The sequence below is a fragment of the Pituophis catenifer genome, unplaced genomic scaffold (genome assembly GCF_029215685.1).
Source record: "Pituophis catenifer annectens isolate HBS135680 unplaced genomic scaffold, rPitCat1.0.hap2 SCAF_3, whole genome shotgun sequence".
Lineage (NCBI taxonomy): Eukaryota > Metazoa > Chordata > Lepidosauria > Squamata > Colubridae > Pituophis > Pituophis catenifer.
The window spans coordinates 16,982,341-17,004,675 of record NW_027256883.1 but is presented as its reverse complement, the minus strand read 5'-3'; the positions used below and the strand labels follow the sequence as shown (position 1 = coordinate 17,004,675).

Sequence of the window (22,335 nt, the reverse complement as noted above, 5' to 3'; positions counted from 1 at the left end):
GCCTACTGAGCCCACTGTGTGCCAAAAGTGGGGGTAGCGCGGGGAGGTCATGCACGCATGTGCGAGGGTGGGGTGCATTGAATTATGGGTATAGGCACACGCATGCGCGACCCCCCTGCATGATCCCCACTTTTGGCACGCGATAGCAAAAAGGATAGCCATCACTGGTCTAGTGGTTAAGGTATTAGGCTAGAAACCAGGAGGTGGTGAGTTCTAGTCCCACCTTAGACATGAAAGCTGGCTGTGTGACTTCACGTCAATCACCAGGAGATGGTGAATTCTAGTCTCACCTTAGGCATGAAAGCTGGCTGTGTGACTTCATGCCAATCACCAGGAGATGGTGAGTTCTAGTCTCACCTTAAGCCTGAAAGCCAGCTGGGTGACTTTGGCCCAGTCACACTCTCTCAGCCCAATCCACCTCACAGGATGGTTGTTGTGAGGAAAAAAAGATGAAGGAGTAGTATGTTTGAACGCCGCCTTGAGTTACTTATAAAGTAATAAAAGTGGAATAAAAGTCTAATAAAAAAATAAATTTCTTAGTTAAAAGAAAAATCCTCAACAGTGATAAAATTACACATTGGATGGAATTGATGATTTTGATGTGATTTCTTTGAACTAGTGTAATTACACACATTCCTTACCATATTACAAACACAGAAATTTGAAATACATGAATTCTTGTTCTCTTTTTAGACCTTAGGAGCAAAAATCAGGTTTGGGGTTACATGTTGCCTTTCAGCCCTTTGAGCAAGAAATCTATTAATTCGTGGTAAGAAGGGGGTTAAAAAAAAGAAATGGATTTAAAAACCACCGTGGTTATACGATGGAGACTGGACCTCTAGAAATGCCCGTGATGGCAAACCTATGATACGTGTGCCAGAGGTGGTACACAGTGCCCTCTCTGATGGCACGTGAGCTGTTGCCCCAGTTCAACTCTGCTGCGCATGCAAGAGCATCTCCCACCAGCCAGCTGGTCTTCGGGTCTCTGCTGCACATGTGTGGGGGGCAGGGTGTGTGCGGGGGTGCATGTGCCTGCGCGAAGGTGGGGCACATGTGGGGGGCTGCACATGCATGCATGGGGGCAGGGCGCATGCGTGGGAGCCGTGCGCACATTGCTTTGGGCACTCGGTCTGGAAAAAGTTAGTCATCACTGAGATATGCAATGGATAACCAGCACTTTCATTGGACTTCATTTTGGTGTGCAAGATTTTTTTTAAAAAAACTAGCCAGGATCTAGCAGTGAGAATTCTGCCCAATCCTAGATCAAGTCAAGCTACGTAAAGTCAGAAGGTCCACAATTTATTGCAATTTTGACTTGGAGAACCTGACGGCTCCCTACCACCAGTTCTGAGTTCACTTTTATTTTGACTCAGAGAGCCTGACAGCTCCCTACTACCAGTTCTGAGTTTACTACTGTTGGGTTCCAACTCCAAGCCTGGAAAGTTTGGACACTTCCAAACGAAATACTGGCTGCAGACATGTATTATTGTGACAGAATGTCTATGGTGCTTATAATCTTATAAATAAAGACGATGCAAGGAGTTTTGCAGCAAGCTGTCTGCACAAGTAGGGTTTTCCTTTAATTAAAAAAACCCAAAGCCACGGGAGACAGAAGCTTGTCAGACGTCAGAATGCTAAAGGACCAGCCATATTAGCTTTTATGGAGAAGGTACAAAGAGGAGAGGAAATGGACACCCACACACATAGCTAGTGAATAGAAAATGCTTCTTCCCCCAAAGCTACACCTTGGAATTTGGCAACAGAATAGCAGCAAGCTTTTTAATACAGGTATAATAACACTGCTATAGAGAACCATGGAGATAGCCTTGAGAGAAATATTCATCTATTGTTGCAGAAGCAACATTGCTTCAGTCCTGGAATGAAAGCAGTCTACTTAGAAAAACTTCAAAAGGACTCAATTATCTCAGGGGCTGCCACAAAGAAGAGGGAGTCAAGCTATTCTCCAAAGCATCTGAAGGCAGGACAAGAAGCAATGGATGGAAACTAATCAAGGAAAGCAACCTAGAACTACCTTAAGAAGCTTCTTGGATGAGAAGCAAAAAGTCTTCAAAAACAAAACAAAACAAACAAAACAAAACAAAACAAAACAAACAAAACAAAACAAAACAAAACAAAACAAAACAAAACAAAACCAGAAAGTCTAGTTGAAAAAGCCCCTTTGGGACAACAATGACCTGGATGACTGAGAAGCTCCATAGACATCACCCAATAACTAAGGAGAAATTTCTTGACAGTGAGAAATGTTAGGAAATGATTTTACCTAACTTGTTGAGTTAGCAATATATAAACCATCAATATAGCTTTAAGACTGCTGTATTGCATCATACTGTGTCCTGATTGGTTAGCTCTGTAGCCAATGTCCTTAAGAGGAAGCTAGAAACATGGTTTGTTTCTCTTTGCTGCTCTTTGCTGTTTGCTGCTGTGTTTGCTACTATTTGCAACTGTTTATGTGTATGACTATGACAACTGGTAAGAAGACTTTGTTATTGGATTATCCCTGGACTATTGTTTTATTATCTACTACTTTATCTGTGTATGACCTGGACTGTTTATTGGACTGTGCCTTATTACTATTTCCTGGAAGTAAACACAACTCAGTGTATCTGTGTGTTGGCTGTGTTATTTCCTAACTACTCTCAAATCGCTTTCATGTGCACACCCTTGCTATTCAAGGGTTGCTTTGCGAATTCCTCAACAATTAATCAGTGGAACTGCGTGCTTTTAGAAATTGTGGGTGTTCCATCACTGGAATTTTTAATGGAAAGATTGGACAGCCACTTCTCTGAAATGCTAAGGAGTTTCCTGTTTGAGCACAGGGCTGGACTAGAAGACACCCCCAGGGTCCCTTCTAACTACGTTATTCTGTTATTCAGCAAATTGTCCTCCTTTCCGGACAATAACGAAGTTAAGATATACTCTTTTTATTCTTCTCTGATGAATATGGGAAATATGCAAAGAGAGAAAAAGAAGGGGGACGGAAAGGCAGCTGCTGAAACAGCTGCTGTCTACTTCTCCTATGGAGTGAACCTGCCCTTGATCCACAACATTAACGAAGAATGAATATTATGGGAAGAGAGTGTTTTTCTCCCCCATCCAGGTTTGCTTACCTGTTTTCTGGATCTAACATAGCCATGTTCCGCGTCACGTAGCACATTTTGAGTGGGATGGTCCTTTTGTCTCGGTGGATGTTGAGAGACAGTGGCAACATGGGATCGATGGTTGGGTTGCCCAAACGGGGGGACTCAGGAGGAGGAGTTTCCCATCCAATTTCAGAAATAGGAGAACCTTTCTTCACATAGGGGGTGGCTTCTCGCATGTATTTCACTGAAAGGAAGAAGAAAACAAATGAGAGCATAAGTATAGGAGAAGGGTAGGCAAAGCTGGGGGTGGAATGAAATGTGTCATTAGCTTAGAGTCCTTACGTTCTCACAAACAGTCCAAGTTCAACTGCTCCTGAATTCCACTGACCTTTATCTGGTGCCAATTGAATGCTGAACTTTAGTTCAACTTGTGTATATGCTTGAATAAATCTCCTTTGCTGCAGTACAACAGATGGTCCTGATTCTTTGCACCTGACATTAGGAGAATGAGTGGTCGAATGTTGCAATGGTCATAAACCCAGTCAGTCATGTGACCTATCCAATTTTATGATTTTTTTTTTTTTTTTGCAGCAGCAGCAGCAATTAAATAAACCCATTATTCACTATGGCGAGCTTTTCCCAAAAAACTGAAATGTTTTTTTCTGCAAACTGATGTAAAACAGTCAGATGACTGCAGGATACTGCAAAGGGCCATAAATGTGACTGTGTTGCCAAGCAACCCAAGGGCGGTCACCCCATCACAACTCCATTCTTTCTAAATTGCTGAGAATTCTGGGAGTTGAAATCCGTATATCTGGAGATCACCTAAGCCAATTCAGAAAAGCCTCCCAGTATAAAATACTAGCAACTCTCTATTGTTACAAGAATGTGACTGGTTTAAGACCATCTTTTGTGTGTGTGTGTGTGTGTGTGTGTGTGTGTGTGTGTGTGTGTGTGTGCATGTGTGTGTACATAAGTTCGGACTGGTTCTATAGAACCAGTAGTAAAACCGGCGGGAGGCTCCACCCACTGACCCTGGTGTCACCAGAAGTGTTCTGTGCATGTGCAGAAGCAAGGTACGTGGACGAGCAAAGCGAGCACGTGTGATCTCGTTGCGAACCGGTAGTAAAGGTAAGTAGAACCAACCCCTGATATATATATATATATATATATATATATATATATATATATATATATATATATATATATATATATATATATATATGCATATTCTTTCTAGCCAGGTTTTACCTACGTAAACTAAGTTGTTTTGCAGCTCTGGTTGTGTGAAATCTCATTCACAAGCTTCAGGGCTTTTTTTCTGTTGACAAACTGCAACTCTGTGTTGCTCTCTGGGAGACTCAGATAGCTATTTCTGCCTATTTCTTCCCTCTCTCTGGGAGAGAGCTATCTCTCTCCCAGAGAGCAACACAGAGTTGCAGTTTGTCAACAGAAAAAAAGCCCTGAAGCTTGTGAATGAGATTTCACACAACCAGAGCTGCAAAACAACTTAGTTTACGTAGGTAAAACCTGGCTAGAAAGAATATGCACATAAAAGCCTACGAAAAAGAAAAAGACATATATATATATATATATATATATATATATATATATATATATATATATATATATATATATATATATATATATATATATATATATATGTTTTTCCTCTAGCCAGGTTTTCCCTACGTAACCAAGGTTTTTCTGCAGCCCCAGCTCAGTAGAATCACATCCACTCGATTCTGGGCTTTTTGATTCTACTGAGCTGGGGCTGCAGAAAAACCTTAGTTACGTAGGGAAAACCTGGCTAGAGGAAAAACACACATAAACCCTACGAAGAAGTAAGAAAATAGATACTATACCTTTACAGGGAGGATACATAAGATGTGGGTGTGGCCTACTGATAAAAGCAAACGAGCTGGAAATAGATCTATATAGGTCTCCCACCCAGCAGGAAGAGCTTGCTGGCTGCTAGAAAGGAAAAAAGCCCAGAATCGACACACACACACACACACACACACACACACACACACACACACACACACACACACACACAATTACTGTATATTTATATGGATGTGTTTTGACTCCTCTACCTGAAGTCTAAAATATCACTTTCAATTCCAAGCCCAAGTGTTTCTATTAATTTGTTTTTATACCTACCTCTTCTCTAAGGTAGAAGGGGAGGCTTTTTATTATATTTTTATTTATTTACCCCAATTTTTTTCTCTGATACACCAAAACATCTTCCTAAAGGATAACCTTTACTTTTATTCATGCAATTACCATCTCATGATCTTCCCTGATATATAGTTAGGTCAGCCAGGTTGTTAAAATAGTGTCTTTAATTGCATTCACACAGCATAAACCATAGCAAACAATGATCTATCTTAGCCTTCCAATATAATATCTATCAAATGAGCAGGGTTAGAAGGCCTATCACAAAGAATTGAGGCAGTGGTGAAATGTAAAATTTGTTACTACCGGTTCTGTGGGCGTGGCTTGGTGGTGGTGGGGGTTAATGTGACTGGGTGGGTGTGGCTAACTTTTTTTTTTACTTTTAAAAGCATTTTTTCTACCTCCTTTTAAGAGGTTGTAGAAGAGTTGGGGGGGTGGGCAGGGATTTTTGCTACCGGTTCTCCGAACCACCCACCTCCATCGCTACCGGATCGGGCAATCCAGTCCGAACCGGGAGCATTTCACCCCTGAATTGAGGCCTAGACAAAAAGAATTGAGGTCCTGAATCATTGAAGTCAACAAGTCAGAAAAAGCCCGACATAGTCTTTATTCAATGTTAACTAGACTAGTGATACACAAATGAATTGATAGAAGTTCCCCGTAACAATTGTCCACAAGTTGATCCCAACCTCTTTTCCAGGTTGAACTTCAAATTGTCATCACATACTATTGAATAAATCTGGTCTCTTGTTTCCAACAAATTTGAAATTGAGGTCAGGTAATTAATATGCCAACATTTGTTTCTCATTCCTCCAAAAATCCATTTCACCCCTCCACTCTGAAAACGATGGCAAACGAGGAATTGTCTTTTGAGTGAATTAATCTGCTGCCATATGCTAACAGCTTCATTATTTTCCTGTTAGCTGGGCCGACAGCCAGCCAGTGCCGTGTTCTAAAGAGCACTTCATATGCACCCATTTTCACCAAAGCTTCAACATTTCCACAATTAAGCCTTTGTTATATATTCACAGATGACATTTCGAAAGGGGGAGAGAGAAAAAAAAAAGACAAAAGGAGAAAAACACACTTCAGACGGACAAATGCGATCAAATCTATCAAGCTTTTTTTTTTTTTCCTGATTAGGTTCTCGAACATCTTGTGACTCATTCAGGTTAGCCATAACAACAACACCAAAAAGAAAAAAAAAGAAAAGAAAGAAAGAAAGAAAAAAAAGACTTCAAACTGCAAGGGTTTCACTTTGATTCTGTAGGGGAACAAAAAATGGGAAGTATCAGCTTATGGAACGATGAAGGTAAAAGGAAAGAAACTTTGAAAGAAAGAAGAAAAGAAATTTGATCAAAGGCAGAGTATTAAGAGATTTTCTGGCTTCGCGAAATGCCCCACTTCATCACCAAGCTTTAGGAAGTGATTGATATTAAAATACACACAAACACACACATAGGCTCAAATATGACTCTAGTAGTGAAAGTTGGGTTTAATTTTTTTTTAAAAAACTTCATTTATCATAACCACAGAATTTTCACATAGTCCTCAACTTACAAACACTCACTGCAAAGTTGCAACAGCACTAAAAAAAAAAAAAAAGTGACAGTATGGGTTTGCACAAGTACAACCACTGCAGCAGTTCTATAGTCACGTGATCCAAATTCGGGATGCATGACAGTTGAAGTGTCCTGGGATCATGTGATCTCCATTTGTAACCTTCCCAGCTGCCTTCTAACAAATAAATTCAACGGAGGAAGCCAGATTTGATTAAGGACCACATGGTTCACTTAACAACTGGACTGATTCGCTTAACAACTGTGGCAAAAAAATAAATAAATCATAAAATGGGGCAAAACTCACTTAACAACTGCCTTGTTTAGCAACAGAAATGTTGGGCGCAATTGTGGTTGTGAGTTGAGGACTACCCGTATTCCTTCTTATTGGGAAACACAGCTTCCCACTTATGACTATAACCATGTTGCTTGTATCTTTCAATTTATATTGTTTTTATTTGTTTCCTAGTACAATTTGATAGCTTATTAGTAACCTTGACTATCACTAAGTGTTGTATCTTTTTATTCTCAATTAATGTTATTTTATTCTCCTTATGTACAGTGAGAGCATATACACCTAAGACAAATTCCTTGTGTGTCCAATCACACTTGGCCAATAAAGAATTCTATTCTATTCTATTCTATTCTATTCTATTCTATTCTATTCTATTCTATTCTATTCTATTCTATTCTATTCTATTCTATTCTATTCTATTCTATTCTATTATTCTACTCTATTCTACTCTACTCTACTCTACTCTACTCTACTCTACTCTACTCTACTCCTATTCTTCTGTCCTGTCCTGTCCTGTCCTGTCCTGTTCTGTCCTGTCCTATCCTATCCTATCCTATCCCTCCAAGATGGGAACTACAAGAGTTCCAGTCTCAACTGGGATAGCACCCAAGTGGGAAATCTGGCCCTTACTCTGGGGTGTCCCATTCCAAATAAGAGATTTTGTACTCGAAGGTGTACATATTTCTTCTCTATGTTGACATCTTCCAATTCTCTGGTTTCTCATAACTTCCTTTTAACAAAACAAAGACATCTGGATGCAGTTTAAACTGCAATAGCTGGAAACCATTATTGTCCCTCTCTTTTCCTTTGTGTGTCGGTGTGTATGTGTAGAAATAGGAAAGTGTTAGAAGAGATAGATACTAGTAAGGAAGAGAAGAATAACAGTAATACAGTCTTAGTAAATTATTTGACAGTGTTGTGGGAATTAGTTGCTTAGCAGAGTGATAGCATTAGAGGAAAAAAAGTGTCCTTGTGTCTAGTTGTTTCGGTGTTCAGTAAGCAGCAAAGTAATAAAAGAAATAATCATCATGAGTAGTAATGGCAGAGCACATGTTGTATTTTGGAGTTATTTTCATAACTGCATTCATGCCAGGCTCTTAAGGTGGCATACTGTATTTAGATTCTTCTTCCCATTTTATCTACATAATGATCTTGTAGGTCAAGGGTGAGGAACCATGGCCCTTTTATGACTTGTGAACTTCAACTCCCAGAATTCTGGGGGTTCCCCACCCCTATTGTAGGGTACCATCAGATTTGAGACAGAGATTCACCCAAGTTGTTTAATCAACACCAATTGCAAAAATATTCTCCCTGACTTTGATGAAAACTGAAGTCAGAACTACAACAGCAACAACAAAACCTCTCTCTACATACACACACACACATACATACACACACACACAAAATCACACTAGCCAATTGCATTTCGGTAACATTTGAGAGTTGATTCTAAAGCTGGAGGTTGGAGAGTGCACATGGGCTACAGATTGCCCACCCTTTTTCTTAAAAAAAATAATTCCCCATTAACATACCACCTCTATTCTTCATTTCCTCTCATACAATGCTTATACTCATTTGTTGTTCCAAAATGGAATGTGCCATATCTAAATATTTGATTAATAGCCACCAGCATTATATTATTGATTCATCATTTGGTGGTAATTGAGTTTTGAGCTGGCAGGAACAGGAATTATTGTTGCCAGATACTCATCAGGAGGAGGAGGAAAGAGGAAGCAATTGGAAATTTTAGAATTTCTGTTTTTACGGCATCCTGGAATAGAGGACTGAGAGAGGGAGGGAGGGAGAGAGAAAGAAAGAAAGACACAGACACAGAGAGAGAGGCAGAATGAGAGAATGAGAATAAAAAGAGAGATAGAGAGAGACACTCTGACTTTCAGAATTCAGTTTTGTGGAGCCTGATCCCTGAGCTGGCCTACATCAAAGGGCTGATAGAAGTATAATCTCCAAATCACAGGAAGTAATAGTTCCACTTTTATTTTGCACTGGTTTGACTCCATGATTCTTTGTCCAGTTCAGGGTACTGCATTTTGGTACCTCGTTACAAAATGAGACCTTTGGTTTTATCCAGTGGTGGGATTCAAATAATTTAACAACTGGTTCTCTGCCCTAATGACCGGCTGGGTGGGCGTGGCCATGATGTGTGATAGGCAGCACTTGGCCTCCTGCACCCCCCGGGAGCAAAAACAGGCCATGGGGGGGGACACATGCTGTCCCCTTGCGCCCCGTTTTGGGCCTAGGCATCCTTGAAGCCTCCTGGGAGCAAAACAGGCCCCAGGGGGCCACGCTGCACCCCCCGCACCCCATTTTGGGCCCAGAAGGCCTCCCTGAAGCCTCCAGGGAGCAAAAACCGGCTGCGGGGAGGGGGTGCTGCACCCCCACGCCCAGTTTGAGGCCTAGGAGGCCTCCCTGCACTTACCTGGGAACCAAAATGGGGCACGTGGGAACTCCTGGAAGGGACGGAGTGGGGCCAGCCAGCAATTTAACTACTAGGGGTTTTTTGCTTTAATTTATATGCCGCCCTTCTCCGGAGACTCAGGGCGGCTTACAATGCGTTAAGCAATAGCCTTCATACTTTTGTATATTTATACAAAGTCAGTTTATTGCCTCACAATCTGGGTCCTCATTTCACCTACCTTTGAAAGGATGGAAGGCTGAGTCAACCTTGAGCCTGGTGAGATTTGAACTTGCAGTAATTGCAAGCAGCAGATGTTAATCTGTTAATAACAGTGCTTTAGTCCACTGTACTACAGGCTCTCTTCACCCGAATCGGCCTGAACCAGCTGAATCCCACCACTTCTATCCTCCTTGTTGCAAAAGGCAACGAGGTGGAAAGAACCATACATTTTATAAGAGAGTTGGAAGGAACTCGGGATCTTCTGCCTTGCCAAGAGAAGACTTAAGGCGATATAATAGCACTCTTCAAAATCAGAAACAATGCCCTACAGAAGATCCAGACCTTTTTCCTCACTGTTCTAAACGTGTTAAGGCACAAAGCAAGGGACTTAATTACAGGAAGGCAGGTTCTGACTGTGTCTCAGGAAAACAACTTCCTAACAAATAATAGCAGTGCAACAGTGGAAGCAATTAACCAAAGGTGATGGGATCTCTCAGATGTGTTGAAATGGTGTCTAGACATCCAACTATCAGGGATGCATTAATTAGGGTTCCTGCAAGGCGATGACCTTGAAGGTATAAACTCCCTCTTCAAATGTGCTGAATCTATAGTCAGAAGGGCCCACTGGCTCACAGCAAAACCCAGCTTCCTGCTTTCCCCAAGGGAAAAATTGCCTGATAATTCTAGGCAGATGTTAAATGTTTAGGAACGAAATGTAAGCATTGCGCTAAAATTCTTTCCTATTACCTGACTCTAGTCATAGTTGATCTTTCATTCTAGTTCTTGATACTCAAGTAGTCCCCAACTTACAATCACAACTGAACCCGTTGCTAAGAGAGGCAGTTGTTAAGACGGAACTTCTGCCATTAAGCAACACAGCTGTTAAGGGAGTTATGTCCAATTTCACAACCTTTTTTGTCCTGTGATTGTTAAGCGGATTTAGCTCCCCGCCATTGATTTTACTTGTTGGAAGCTAGATGGAAAAATTGTAAATGTTTATCATGTCAACCTAGGATGTTGCAACCGTGGTAAATACATGCTGGGTGCCAAGCACCCAAATTTTGATCATATGACCAAATGTGCTGAATCTATAGTCAGAAGGGCCCACGGGCTCACAGCTTCCTGCTTTCCCCAAGGGAAAAATTGCCTGATAATTCTAGGCAGATGTTAAATGTTTAGGATACAGAGGCACCTCCCTTACCATATCAAGGAAACAGTTTGGCATTATCTCATGTTCTGCCAATCAATGCTTACTCTTATTAACCTTTGTTTATGCCAGAAATTCTTAAATATGGTCTAGATCCATGATGGCGAACCTATAGGCACACGTGCCACAGGTGGCACACGTAGCTATATCAGTGGCCATGCGAGCTCAGCTCGGGCCTTCTAGGCCCACCAGAAGTAAGGAAACAGGTTGTTTCCTGCCTCTGGAGGGCCTCGGGGGGGGGGGGGGGGGAAATGAGGAAGGCCCGTTTTTCTCTCACTTGGCTCCAGAGCCTTTCTAGGAGTCTGGGGAGGGCGAAAATGGCTTTCCCCACACACCCCGGAGGCCAGAAACGGCCCATTTGCCAACTTCCAGTCTCACCGAAAGTTGGCAAACAGGCCATTTCTGGCCTCCAGAGGGCCTCCAGGGGGGTGGGGAAGGACGCTTTAGCCCTCCCCAGACTCCTAGAGAGGCTCTGGAGTCAGGTGAGAGAGAAAAATGGGCCTACTGGGCCATTGTGTGCCAGGATCGGAGGGAGAAGTCGCACGTGTATGCACGGGGGTGGGGCACTTAGAATTATAGGTGTGAGCACACACGCGTGCGATCCCCCTCCTGACATGCGATGGCATAAGGGTTAGCCATCACTGGTCTGGATAAATCATTAGGTGTGCACAGTAATACCTAACACACTTCATTAAGTGCTTTTTGAAACATTCTTGGTTGTCTTTTTGATTAAGGAAACATTTTAAAATGTTTCTAAATGCCTGCAGAATATGTCTTGCAGATAATTAAAAGACAATTCAGCTGATTGATAAATGAATTGAATGAGACAAGTTTATTTTCCTTCCAATTCTTCTCTCAATTCTCATAAAACCCAGGACGTCATTATATAATTGCACTTGCCCAATGAGGTTGATTCATATGTCATCGTTTTGACCTCATCACGACTTGTTAGTGATGCTGCTAATTTGAACCCAATGCTCCGAAGGCCAAAAGAGAATCTGCAGGACACAAATTTACTCCTCCAACTGTGACCACACTTGGGCCTCAATAACATTTTATGGCCATTGGCAATGTCCCACAGTCATGTAACTGTATTTTGTGACAGTTTTGCTGAAAACTGGCACTTCCAGTTTTTGACAAACCTCACCACAGCGAACAATCGATTTGCTTAATGACTGCAGGGTTCTCTTTACAACCATCACATTCGCTTAATGATTGCCACATTTTGTTAACAATCACTTCAAAAAAGGTAATAACTTTACAACTTACGACTCTAATGGGCAGGCTTCATTATGGTCGTAACTCGGGGACTACCTATAATGATTTGAAACTTGGTAAATAACCATGTTAGAAGTACTAGCATATTTGCAAACTGAGCATTAACCTAAGAGGAAAAGATAGAAATGATATATTGGGCTGTTAAGCTATTTTCAAGCTCTGGTTTGTTGAACAAATCACAATTGGCCATATTCACACATTGCACCAAGCTATAAACCGTGGATTTACAAACCACAGTGGTAATTTTCACGCAATGCACTGAACCAAAATTATGTTATGGCTTAGCTTATATGGAATGTGTAAGTCTACCACGAGCATCCCACTGGTATATATGAAATAGGATAACTATTAGACAAAAACACCCACTGGGTTGTATATGGTATAAGATGAGATTCTTCTACATTCTGGGTAAATAAAAAGGACATTAGAATAAAGGAATGATATACCCAGCTGCTGCCAGTTAGCTGATCTTTAGAATGGGCAATACTGAACCTTAGCTTTCAGCAAATGTCACCAGGAGATAAACAATTTAAAATTTATAATGTCACTCGGCTCTAAGGTTTCAAATTTCATTTGCTTGCATGTACACACACACACACACACACAGAGAGAGAGAGAGAGAGAGAGAGAGAGAGAGAGAGAGAGAGAGAGAGAGAGAGAGAGAGAGAGAGAGACCCTTGTGTTCTTTAAATGTTTTCTTAAGGCATGAGTCATGACGAAACAAGGCAGGATCGTCCCTTTAATGACAAGCAGGTGAGCTGCTGTTCTCTTTTGCTCAGGAAGGGCATTTATGAGTTTCATTAGTGTTTTCACTTTATAATGCTTTGGTAAGGCCATACTTGGAATACTGCATCCAGTTTTGGTCGCCATGATGTAAAAAAGATGTTGAGACTCTCAAGAAGGTACAGAGAAGAGCAACAAAGGTGATTAGGGGACTGGAGGCTAAAACATATAAAGAATGGTTGCTGGAATTGGGTATGTCTAGTTTGATGAAGAGAAAGACCAGGGGTGACATGATAGCAGTATTCCAATATCTCAGGGGCTTCCACAAAGAAGAGGGAGTCAAGCTATTCTCCAAAACACCTGAAGGCAGGGCAAGAAGCAATGGATGAAAACTAATCAAGGAGAGAAGCAGCTTAGAACTAAGAAGAAATTTCCTGACAGTTAGAACAATTAATCAGTGGAACAACTTGCCTCCAGAAATTGTAAATGCTCCAACGGTGGAAGTTTTTAAGAAGATGTTGGATAACAATTTGTCTGAAGTGGTGTAGGGTTTCCTGCCAAAGCAGGGGGTTGGACTAGAAGACCTCCAAGATCCCTTCCAACTGTGTTATCCTATCCTATCCTATCCTATCCTATCCTATCCTATCCTATCCTATCCTATCCTATCCTATCCTATCCTATCCTATCCTATCCTATCCTATCCCTATCCCTATCCCTATCCCTATCCCTATCCCTATTCCATTCTATTCCCAACCCAGGCATTTTGCAGATGTGTAGATTCCCTGGCCAGCTTGGGGATTTGTCCACAAATGTTAGAGACACATGGCTTGCAAATCATCTCCACACAGTATGGCTCTGATCAAAGCTGTTACCTGAAGGTAGAGAACCCTCTGTTCTTGACTGCTTGCAAAACAAAACGTATTGTGACTGGGTTCGCTCATCTAGCCACCTCATGAATATTTATCTGCATCCCACCTTTCTAGCCAGAGGTAGCTGGCTGTGGTATGCAATGTTTAAGAAACTCATCCAAACCAAAAATTATGCTATTTACAGTACGGTTGTGCAATGCTCTTGAAGGAGCAGGGATGAAACACATAGACGTCCAAAACTTTTTTGTGTCTTTTCCCAGCCGTGTCTTTTCCCATGTATCTCCCTGAGCAGTTGGCACATAATCTGGGAAAAAAGATCTAGCTGCTTTAAAGAACTGCAAACAGAAGCTACCTATCTGAAGTCCACCTAGTCCTTGAAGTAGGACCACAATTGGGACGGAACTTCTGTCAACTAAGCAAGGCAGTTGTTAAATGATTTGTGTCCAATTTCACAACCTTTTTTGTCCTGTGATTGTTAAGTGAATTTAGCTCCCCGCCATCGATTTCACTTGTTGGAAGCCACCTGGAAAAGTCATAAATGTGGCACGGTGGTTAGAGTGCAGTACTGCAGGCTATTTCTGCCATCTGCCGGCTGCCTGCAATTTAGCATTTCAAATCTCACCAAGCTCAAGGTTGACTCAGCCTTCCATCCTTCCGAGGTCGGGTAAAATGAGGACCCAAAATTGTTGGGGGCAATATGCGGATTTTGTAAACCGCTTAGAGAGGGCTGTAAAGCACTGTAAAGCGGTATATAAGTCTAAGTGCTATTGCTATTATCATGTCACCCAGGATGTTGCAACTCTGATAAATACATGCTGGTTGCCAAGCGCCCAAATTTTGATCATATGACCATAGGGATGCTGCAACCGTTGTAAATATGAGGATTGGTCATTAAGTCACTTTTTTCAGCACTGTCATAACTTTCAACGGTCATTAAATAAACGTTTGTAAGTTAAGGACTACCCGTACCCTATTGTAAATAATACAATTCTATTTTGGGTAAGTTACTTAATCATCATCAAATCAGCCATTTGAGGAGAAAGTGAAAAGCCACGCACATGGGCATAATTGAATATATCTACGATCTCACCATTTTAAGGTATGAGCAAACAAGCTCGTACAAATCCTGCCTTGGAAATGAATCAATAGCTAACACAAAGTGTAGGTATAGCTGTACCATTCTAGTAACTTTTCACATACAGCCTATACTTATCTGGGCGTATTTAAACCAAGCTTTTTTAAAATTTAATTTAATTTTTTTTTTTTTTTTGCTTTATGCTAAGGATAATTGCGCACAAATTTCCTCCAGTCATCATTTTACTTCTCCTTTTTCAAAATACGTGGCTGCAGTACTGTAATTGAACGTGATCCTGCTGTGTTCAAAAATATTTATGCTTTGGAGTTATTCACCAGGGGAAAATAGGAGCTAGGCAATGTTCTTACAAGCTCTCTGAATGGCCTTAAGTGGGATTACAAAACACTTAATTGCATGCCTCTTTGGAATAGCTCCCTACCTATTATCATTCTTGCATATTAGTGGTTAAGAGTTATTTACTTATAAAAATGCCACTGCCACCTTTTCAAAATTTGCTCAGGGAACACCAAGTTAAAAAACATTACAATTAATGCTAAAGTCCTGGCAACTCCCAATCACTTCAAGAAAGGCTTCTTCCTTAAATTATGGTTTCCAAGTCAACAGAATCAAAGGAGGAAAAAGACATTAGTAGACACTGTGTCCTCATCACAAACATTTTTAGGTAGAATCCAAGACTAGAACTGAATGAATCAAACTTTCATGGCTCATAAAGCTCGTTGAATCGGTTGCACGTATGAATATGCAGAAGAAGAAGAAAAAGAACTCTCGTGGTAGAATAAACAAATAAAAAAGGCTTAGCATTTCAAGGAAGATTCTGAATTTTGATCTATACACGCCAAAAAATGAATCAGCAAGAGGAGTCTGCCATTTCAGAGGGCAGATGGAGGTTACTATTTTTAAAAGCCAGCCTAAGGAACATGAAAAAACAACAACAAATCAAATTAGGATTATTTGATTTATTTATCATAGTTCCGGTCTCCCAAGCGAAACATTCAAATTCAATACAAATTATTTGATTTTTATTTTATCCTGCCTTTATAGGAAATTCTCAAGGCGGTGACCATATCTAATACTCCTTCCATCTAATATTTTCCCCAACAACAACTTTGTGAGGTGGACTGGGCTGAGAGACAGTGACTAGTTCAAAGTCACCCAAGCCTAAGGGCAGGACTAGAACTCAAAGGGCTCCTGGTTTCTAGGTCAGGACCTTAACCACTATAAAAAAGTAAAGGTTCCCCTCGCACATATGTGCTAGTCATTCCCAACTCTAGGGGGCAGTGCTCATCTCCATTTCAAAGCCGAAGAGCCAATGCTGTCCAAAGACGTCTCCGCGGTCATGTGGCCGGCATGACTAAACGCCAAAGGTGCACGGAATGCTGTTACCTTCCCACCAAAGGTGGTCCCTGTTTTTCTACTTACATTTTTTACGTGCTTTCGAACTGCTAGGTTGGCAGAAGCTGGGAGAAGTAATGGGAGCTCACCCCGTTACGCAGCACTAGGGATTCGAACTGCTGAACTGCCGACCTTTTGACAGACAAGCTCAGCATCTTAGCCACTGAGCCACCAATGAGCAATCACTATACCAAACTGGAAATCAGTCCATCCATTCATGAATATAATTAACAAACAGTAGTGGCATTTCTCCGGGTAGTTTAGTCATTACTTCCACTTCAGTTCGCAGCACTTTGTCCTACAGCAGGGCTGTCAAACTCGCGGCCCACAGGCCGGATGCGTCACACGCTGGTCACACCCATGCCCGATTTAGCAAAGGGGGGGAGGAAAGTCGCGATATGTCACGTGACAACACCATGATGACGTGAGTTTGATACCCCTGTCCTACAGGATATACAATAGACCCAGCCTATGTCCGAATGAAAAGAAGCATCTACCTCTCAAGAGCCACTGAATTCAAATTCAGAGTTTGACTCATGCTGAAGAGACGTCAACTGAACGCTTTCGGGTGTAGAAGCACTGATGATGTTACCTAGTTGGGTAATGAAATGACTGCAAGAAAAACCCAAGCTCAGAGAGCACCAAGGACCCCACATTTTAACCCTGAGCTAAGAATAGTGACATATATCGGGTTGGGGATATATCCCTTAATTTCATTCCCAGGTAGGTTGGGCACAAAAAATGTTTGATTTTGAATGATCTGAAGTCCTCCAAGTTTCTGAAGTTCATGTCCAATAGCTTGAATACCACACTGATGCTGTTGTAAGATGCTGAGTTGTGAACCCTTCATAAGCATCTGCATTGTCATTGCCACCTCTTCTTTAATGATTCCCCAACTAAATCTGTGTAGATGAGAATGGTTTTTTTCTGATATATCTGTGCTCATTCATATCACTAGTTCAGGGGTGGGTTCTAATTTTTTTTACTACCGGTTCTGTGGGCGTGGCTTATTTTGTGGGTGTGGCTTGATGGTCATGTGACAATTATTTAGGATTTAGCAGAAGTACTGGTCTACCAAGCTTTTAACTGCTTGCAGAGGTGTACCGATCTACCCATTTATTTTTTGCAGGCACTGGTCTACCCATTTATTTTTGCAAGCACTGATCTACTCATGTATTTTTGCAGGCACTGATCTACTCATGTATTTTTGCAGGCACTGGTCTACTCATTTGTTTTCTTTTAACACTGATCAGCTGTAGGGCAGCCCTTTGAAGCCCTGAGGCAAGAGTTTAAGCAGGTTTTTTCCCTCTAGCCATCAGCTGGGACTCAGGAGGTAGCAATAGATTGGGGGTGGGGCCAAATAAAAGGTAAGAATAACGGGGTGGGGGAGCGCGGGAGGGCAGAACCGGTTCGGTGACGTCATATCGTCACCGCTACCGGCTCGGGAGAACCGGGCCGCACCGGGAGGAACCCACCACTGTAGTTCATAAAAAAGGTTGGCTTGATGTTGGTTAAGGCAGTAGTGGTATTCAGACGATTCTATCTGGTTCGGGCGAATTGGTAGCGGCTGCTGCAGGAGACTCCGCCCACCCACCCGGACGTCATCATGTCCTGTTTTTTACACTCTGCACATGCGTGGAAGGCCCTGCGCATGCATGGAGGCGCGCACGCTCACTTTTGCAAACTGGTAGTGAAGGTAAGTGCCCTGGGTTAAGGGCATGGATGGCTAAGGAATTCTGGGAGCTGAAGTCCACACATCTTCAAATTGCCAAGATTGAGAAACATTGATTTGTGGTTCACGGAGCTGAGGAAACCCAGCTCTGTGTGGCTTAGATCAGAAGCTATAATTAAGTCACAGCTTTCTATGAAATCTGAAGTGTGTTTTTTGCAAATTTTTCCAGTTGTTGTAATAAATCTTTGCATTTTGTGCTGCCATGCCCTTCAGAGTCCCTTGTATTCACATTTTCATCAGCACAGAATAAAATAGTTATTTTTAAAAAGCAGTTTTAAAAATCCTGGTATTATTCAGGATATAAAAATGTATTGTTCTTTTTTTTTTTTAAATGTTTTATTGTAAGAAATTATAATAATACAATTTTATCCATCCGGTTACATAGTATGGAAAAAGAAATAAATACAAATTGTACATATTATACATAAATAGATAATCTTTGCAAACCAGTTACATGGTAAAAAACAAAAAAAATTGTGTTCACATATCATTTTTAGTGTATGTATATATAATAATCTTTAACAATAAATTAGTAAATACATAAATTGTGTCTTTTGCTTACCCATGTAACCTTTCCTTGCCTTATTATATTTCCTACCATCCACAGTACATCTTCTCTTACTATTTCATTTTACTATTTCTTGTACTTGCTCTGGTCTCTTTCCTTTTTATTTCAATTTCCTCTTCTCTAACCACCCGTACCACTTGTCCCATACGCTGTAATAATCCGAATCTTCTCTGTCATTAATTTCTAATGTTAATTTATTCATCTCGGCACATTCCATTATTTTGCCGATTACTTGTTCCTTAGTTGGTATATTTTTCTCTTTCCATTGTTGAGCGAAAGCGATTCTTGCTGCTGTTATTATATGCACTGCCAAGTATTTCTTCTTTTTTGCCATTTCCGTCTTAAGGATTCCCAGGAGAAGTGTTTTAGGATCTAATTCAAAGGTTTCACCTGTTATTTCTGAAAGCCAATTGCAAATCATCTTCCAATATTTTTTTGCTTGAGAGCAGGTCCACCAGCAGTGGTAAAAAGTACTTTGCTGGTGTCCACACTTCCAACACTTTGGGTTTGAGTTAGGGTAAATCTTGGCAATCCTAGCTGGTGCTAGGTGCCACCTATAAATCATCTTATACTGGTTCTCCTTGTAAGTAGTTGCCTTGGTAAGTTTTATATTGTTGTTCCATATTTGATCCCATTCTTCCAGATTTATGTTTTTCCCAATGTTTTTGGCCCATGCTAGCATTGGGCCTTTAACCACTTCTTCCATCAGGTCATATTCTACTAAATAGTTGTACATTTTAGCTAATAATTTATTATCTGTACCCATCCAAATTTTATCAAAATCTTTGCTTCCCATTTCTATACCGTATTGTTCTTTATCTTTTTTGTATCTTGATTTTATCTGTGCGTATGTCCACCATTCAACAAAAGTGCCCTGTTCTTTTAATTGTTCTAATGTTTTGAGGTTCCCTGCCTCATCTAGGATTTCTTTATATTTTACAGTTTTACCATGGTCCAGGACATTTGGGTAAATTATCGCCTCCATGGTTGAAAGCCAGCTGGGAATTTTAGTGTAGTGTTTTCGTCTTATTTCTTCCCACGTTGACTTCAATATGTCCCTCAATTTATGTTTGTTGAAATGTGTTTTGGTTTTTTTCCCCGTTTCCCATAAATAGGCATGCCAACCCATCTGGAGATCATGCCCTTCTAGCGTTAGAATTCTTTTGTTCGCTAACGTCGCCCATTCTTTTAACCAAACAAGAATTGCTGCTTTGTGATATGTTTCCCATATTGGTAATCCGAGCCCTCCTCTATTTTTTTTATCTTGTAAGCTCCTAATTGCTATTCTTGGTTTTTTTCCTCCCCAAATAAACTTCCTAATAGTGGCATTAAGTTCACTAAAAAATTTTTTATCAAATTTAATTGGCGCTGTTTGGAACAGGTACAACAGTTTGGGTAAGATGCTCATTTTAATTGTCGCTATCCTCCCAAGGAAGGAAATTTGTAACTTCCCCCACTTCTCTAAATCTTGTTTTATGCTTTTTACCAAGGGGACATAATTGTCCTCTTTGAGGGCCAGGTACTTTGTTGAGATCCATACTCCCAAATATTTAACTTTTTTCACAATTTGGATTCCCATAGATTCCTCCAGGGCTTCTTTCTGGTTTTTCGTCATATTTTTGGTGAGCATTTTAGTTTTAGATTTATTTAATTTGAGTCCTGCTACTTCTCCATATTTATCGAGTGTTTCCAATATTTGTATACCTGTTTCCACCGGTTCTTCCATAATTAGGACAACGTCGTCCGCAAACGCTTGAACTTTATATGTTTCCTTCCTGATTTTAAGCTCTTTGATTTGATCACTCTCTCTAATCTTCTTCAATAGCACTTCTAGTGCCAATATGTACAAAAGTGGTGACATTGGGCATCCCTGTCTTACTCCTTTGCTGATCTGAAATGTTTTGGTAAGTTCACCGTTTACTAAAATATTGGCCCTTTGCTTCTCATAAATCATATTTATTGCATTTGTAAAATTTTGTCCAAATCCCATTATGTTCAGTTGTTGCTTTATAAACTCCCAGTTCAAATTGTCGAAAGCCTTCTGTGTGTCTAAAAAAACTAATGCCACCTCTTTTTCCGGGTGTTCCTCATAATATTCTATCACATCCAGAATCGTCCTTGTATTATTCCTAATTTGCCTCCCTGGGAGGAATCCATTCTGATCGCTATGTATTATCTTATTGAGAATTCTTTTTAGTCTTTCCGCTAATATATTCATGTATATTTTATAATCAATATTGAGAAGTGAAATTGGCCTATAATTCTGTATCAATTTGGTATCCGATCCTTCTTTTGGTAAAAGTGTAATATAGGCCTCTCTCCAAGATTCTGGTATTTTGTTTTTCATTAAGGCCTCATTAAAAAATTTGGAGCATTCTTGGGAGTAGAATGTCTTCTAATTCTAAATTTTTGTATAATTCCCCTGGGAATCCGTCCGGGCCCAGAGATTTGTTCTTTTTCAATTTGGCAATTGCAGTCTTTAACTCTGTTAATGTGATCTCTTTGTTCAACATCTCTTTTTCCTCCTCTCCGATCTGTGGCATTCTCTCCTCCAATAAATATTGTTTTACTTTCTCTTTGGGTATATCTTCTTCTTTATATAAAGACGCATAGAATTCGCGTGCTATTTCCAATTTTTCTTCTTCCTTAGTTGTGGTATGGCCTTCGGTGTCTTCTAGTTGGAGAATAATTCCTTTCTCTCTCTCTTTTTTAATTCTGTAGGATAACCACCTTCCTGGTTTATTGGCGTTCTCGAAGTAATATTGTTTTGTTCTCTTAATATTATATGCTAGTTTTTCTTGATCTATTATATTTAATTTATGACGAATGTTCATCCAATTTTCTTTTGTTGTTTCATTGTCAGGGTTTTGTTGCGCCTCTTTCTCTGCCTTTGCCAGTTCTTCTAGCAATATTCTTTGAGTTTCTCTCCTCTCTTTATTTCTATATGCTCCATATGATATCATTAGGCCTCTTAAATAGGCCTTCATCGTATCCCAGATTATCCCCCGGTCCATTGGTTCTTTTTCATTTTCTTCAAAAAAGATTTCTAACTCCCTCTTGACTTTATCAATATTTTTTTTATCTCGCAAAAATTGTGTATTCATTCTCCATCTTGTGTTTTTTCTCTGATATCTACTTTTCCATCTGATTTCCAGTGGATTGTGGTCTGCCCAGGTATTGGGTAAGATTTCCGCTGACGCAATGTCCATGCCCAAGTTCCTGCTTACCCACATCATGTCTATTCTAGACCATGATTTATTGGGGTTAGAATAAAAGGTGTATTGTCTCTTATTGGGGTGTAGTGTTCGCCAGATATCTACAAGGTTTAATTCATCCACTAAGTCAAAGAAGGTTTTTGGTAAATTTTTCCTTATTTTCTTTTGACCTCTGGGTCTTTTGTGATCTTTGTACGCATCTGCCACTCCATTGAAATCCCCAATGATGCAAATATTGTTGTTATCCAATCCTCTTATTATTTCTCTTGTTTTGTTATAAAACTCTTTCAAATTTTTGTTTGGGGCATAGATCGCTGCTATTAATATTGCTGAATTGCCCCTCTCAATTTCAACAATTAGTAATCTACCTTTGGGGTCTGCATATTTCAGTTCTGTCTTCATCTCTTTTCTAATATATAGTGCCACCCCTCTGTTTTTCTTCATGGCTAAAGAGGTATAAAGATTCCCCAATTTTTTATGTTCC

At 40.5% G+C, this 22,335-nt stretch overlaps 1 protein-coding gene across 1 annotated transcript in view; it reads right to left on the bottom strand.

Moving 5' to 3' along the window:
- Positions 1-22,335, bottom strand: part of SNTB1 (syntrophin beta 1) — a 125,634-nt gene that overhangs the window by 45,935 nt on the left and 57,364 nt on the right. The window contains exon 2 of the mRNA XM_070940355.1: positions 3,129-3,345. Within this exon, the coding sequence (XP_070796456.1) occupies positions 3,129-3,345 (217 nt within the window). The remainder of the gene's footprint in view (positions 1-3,128; positions 3,346-22,335) is intronic.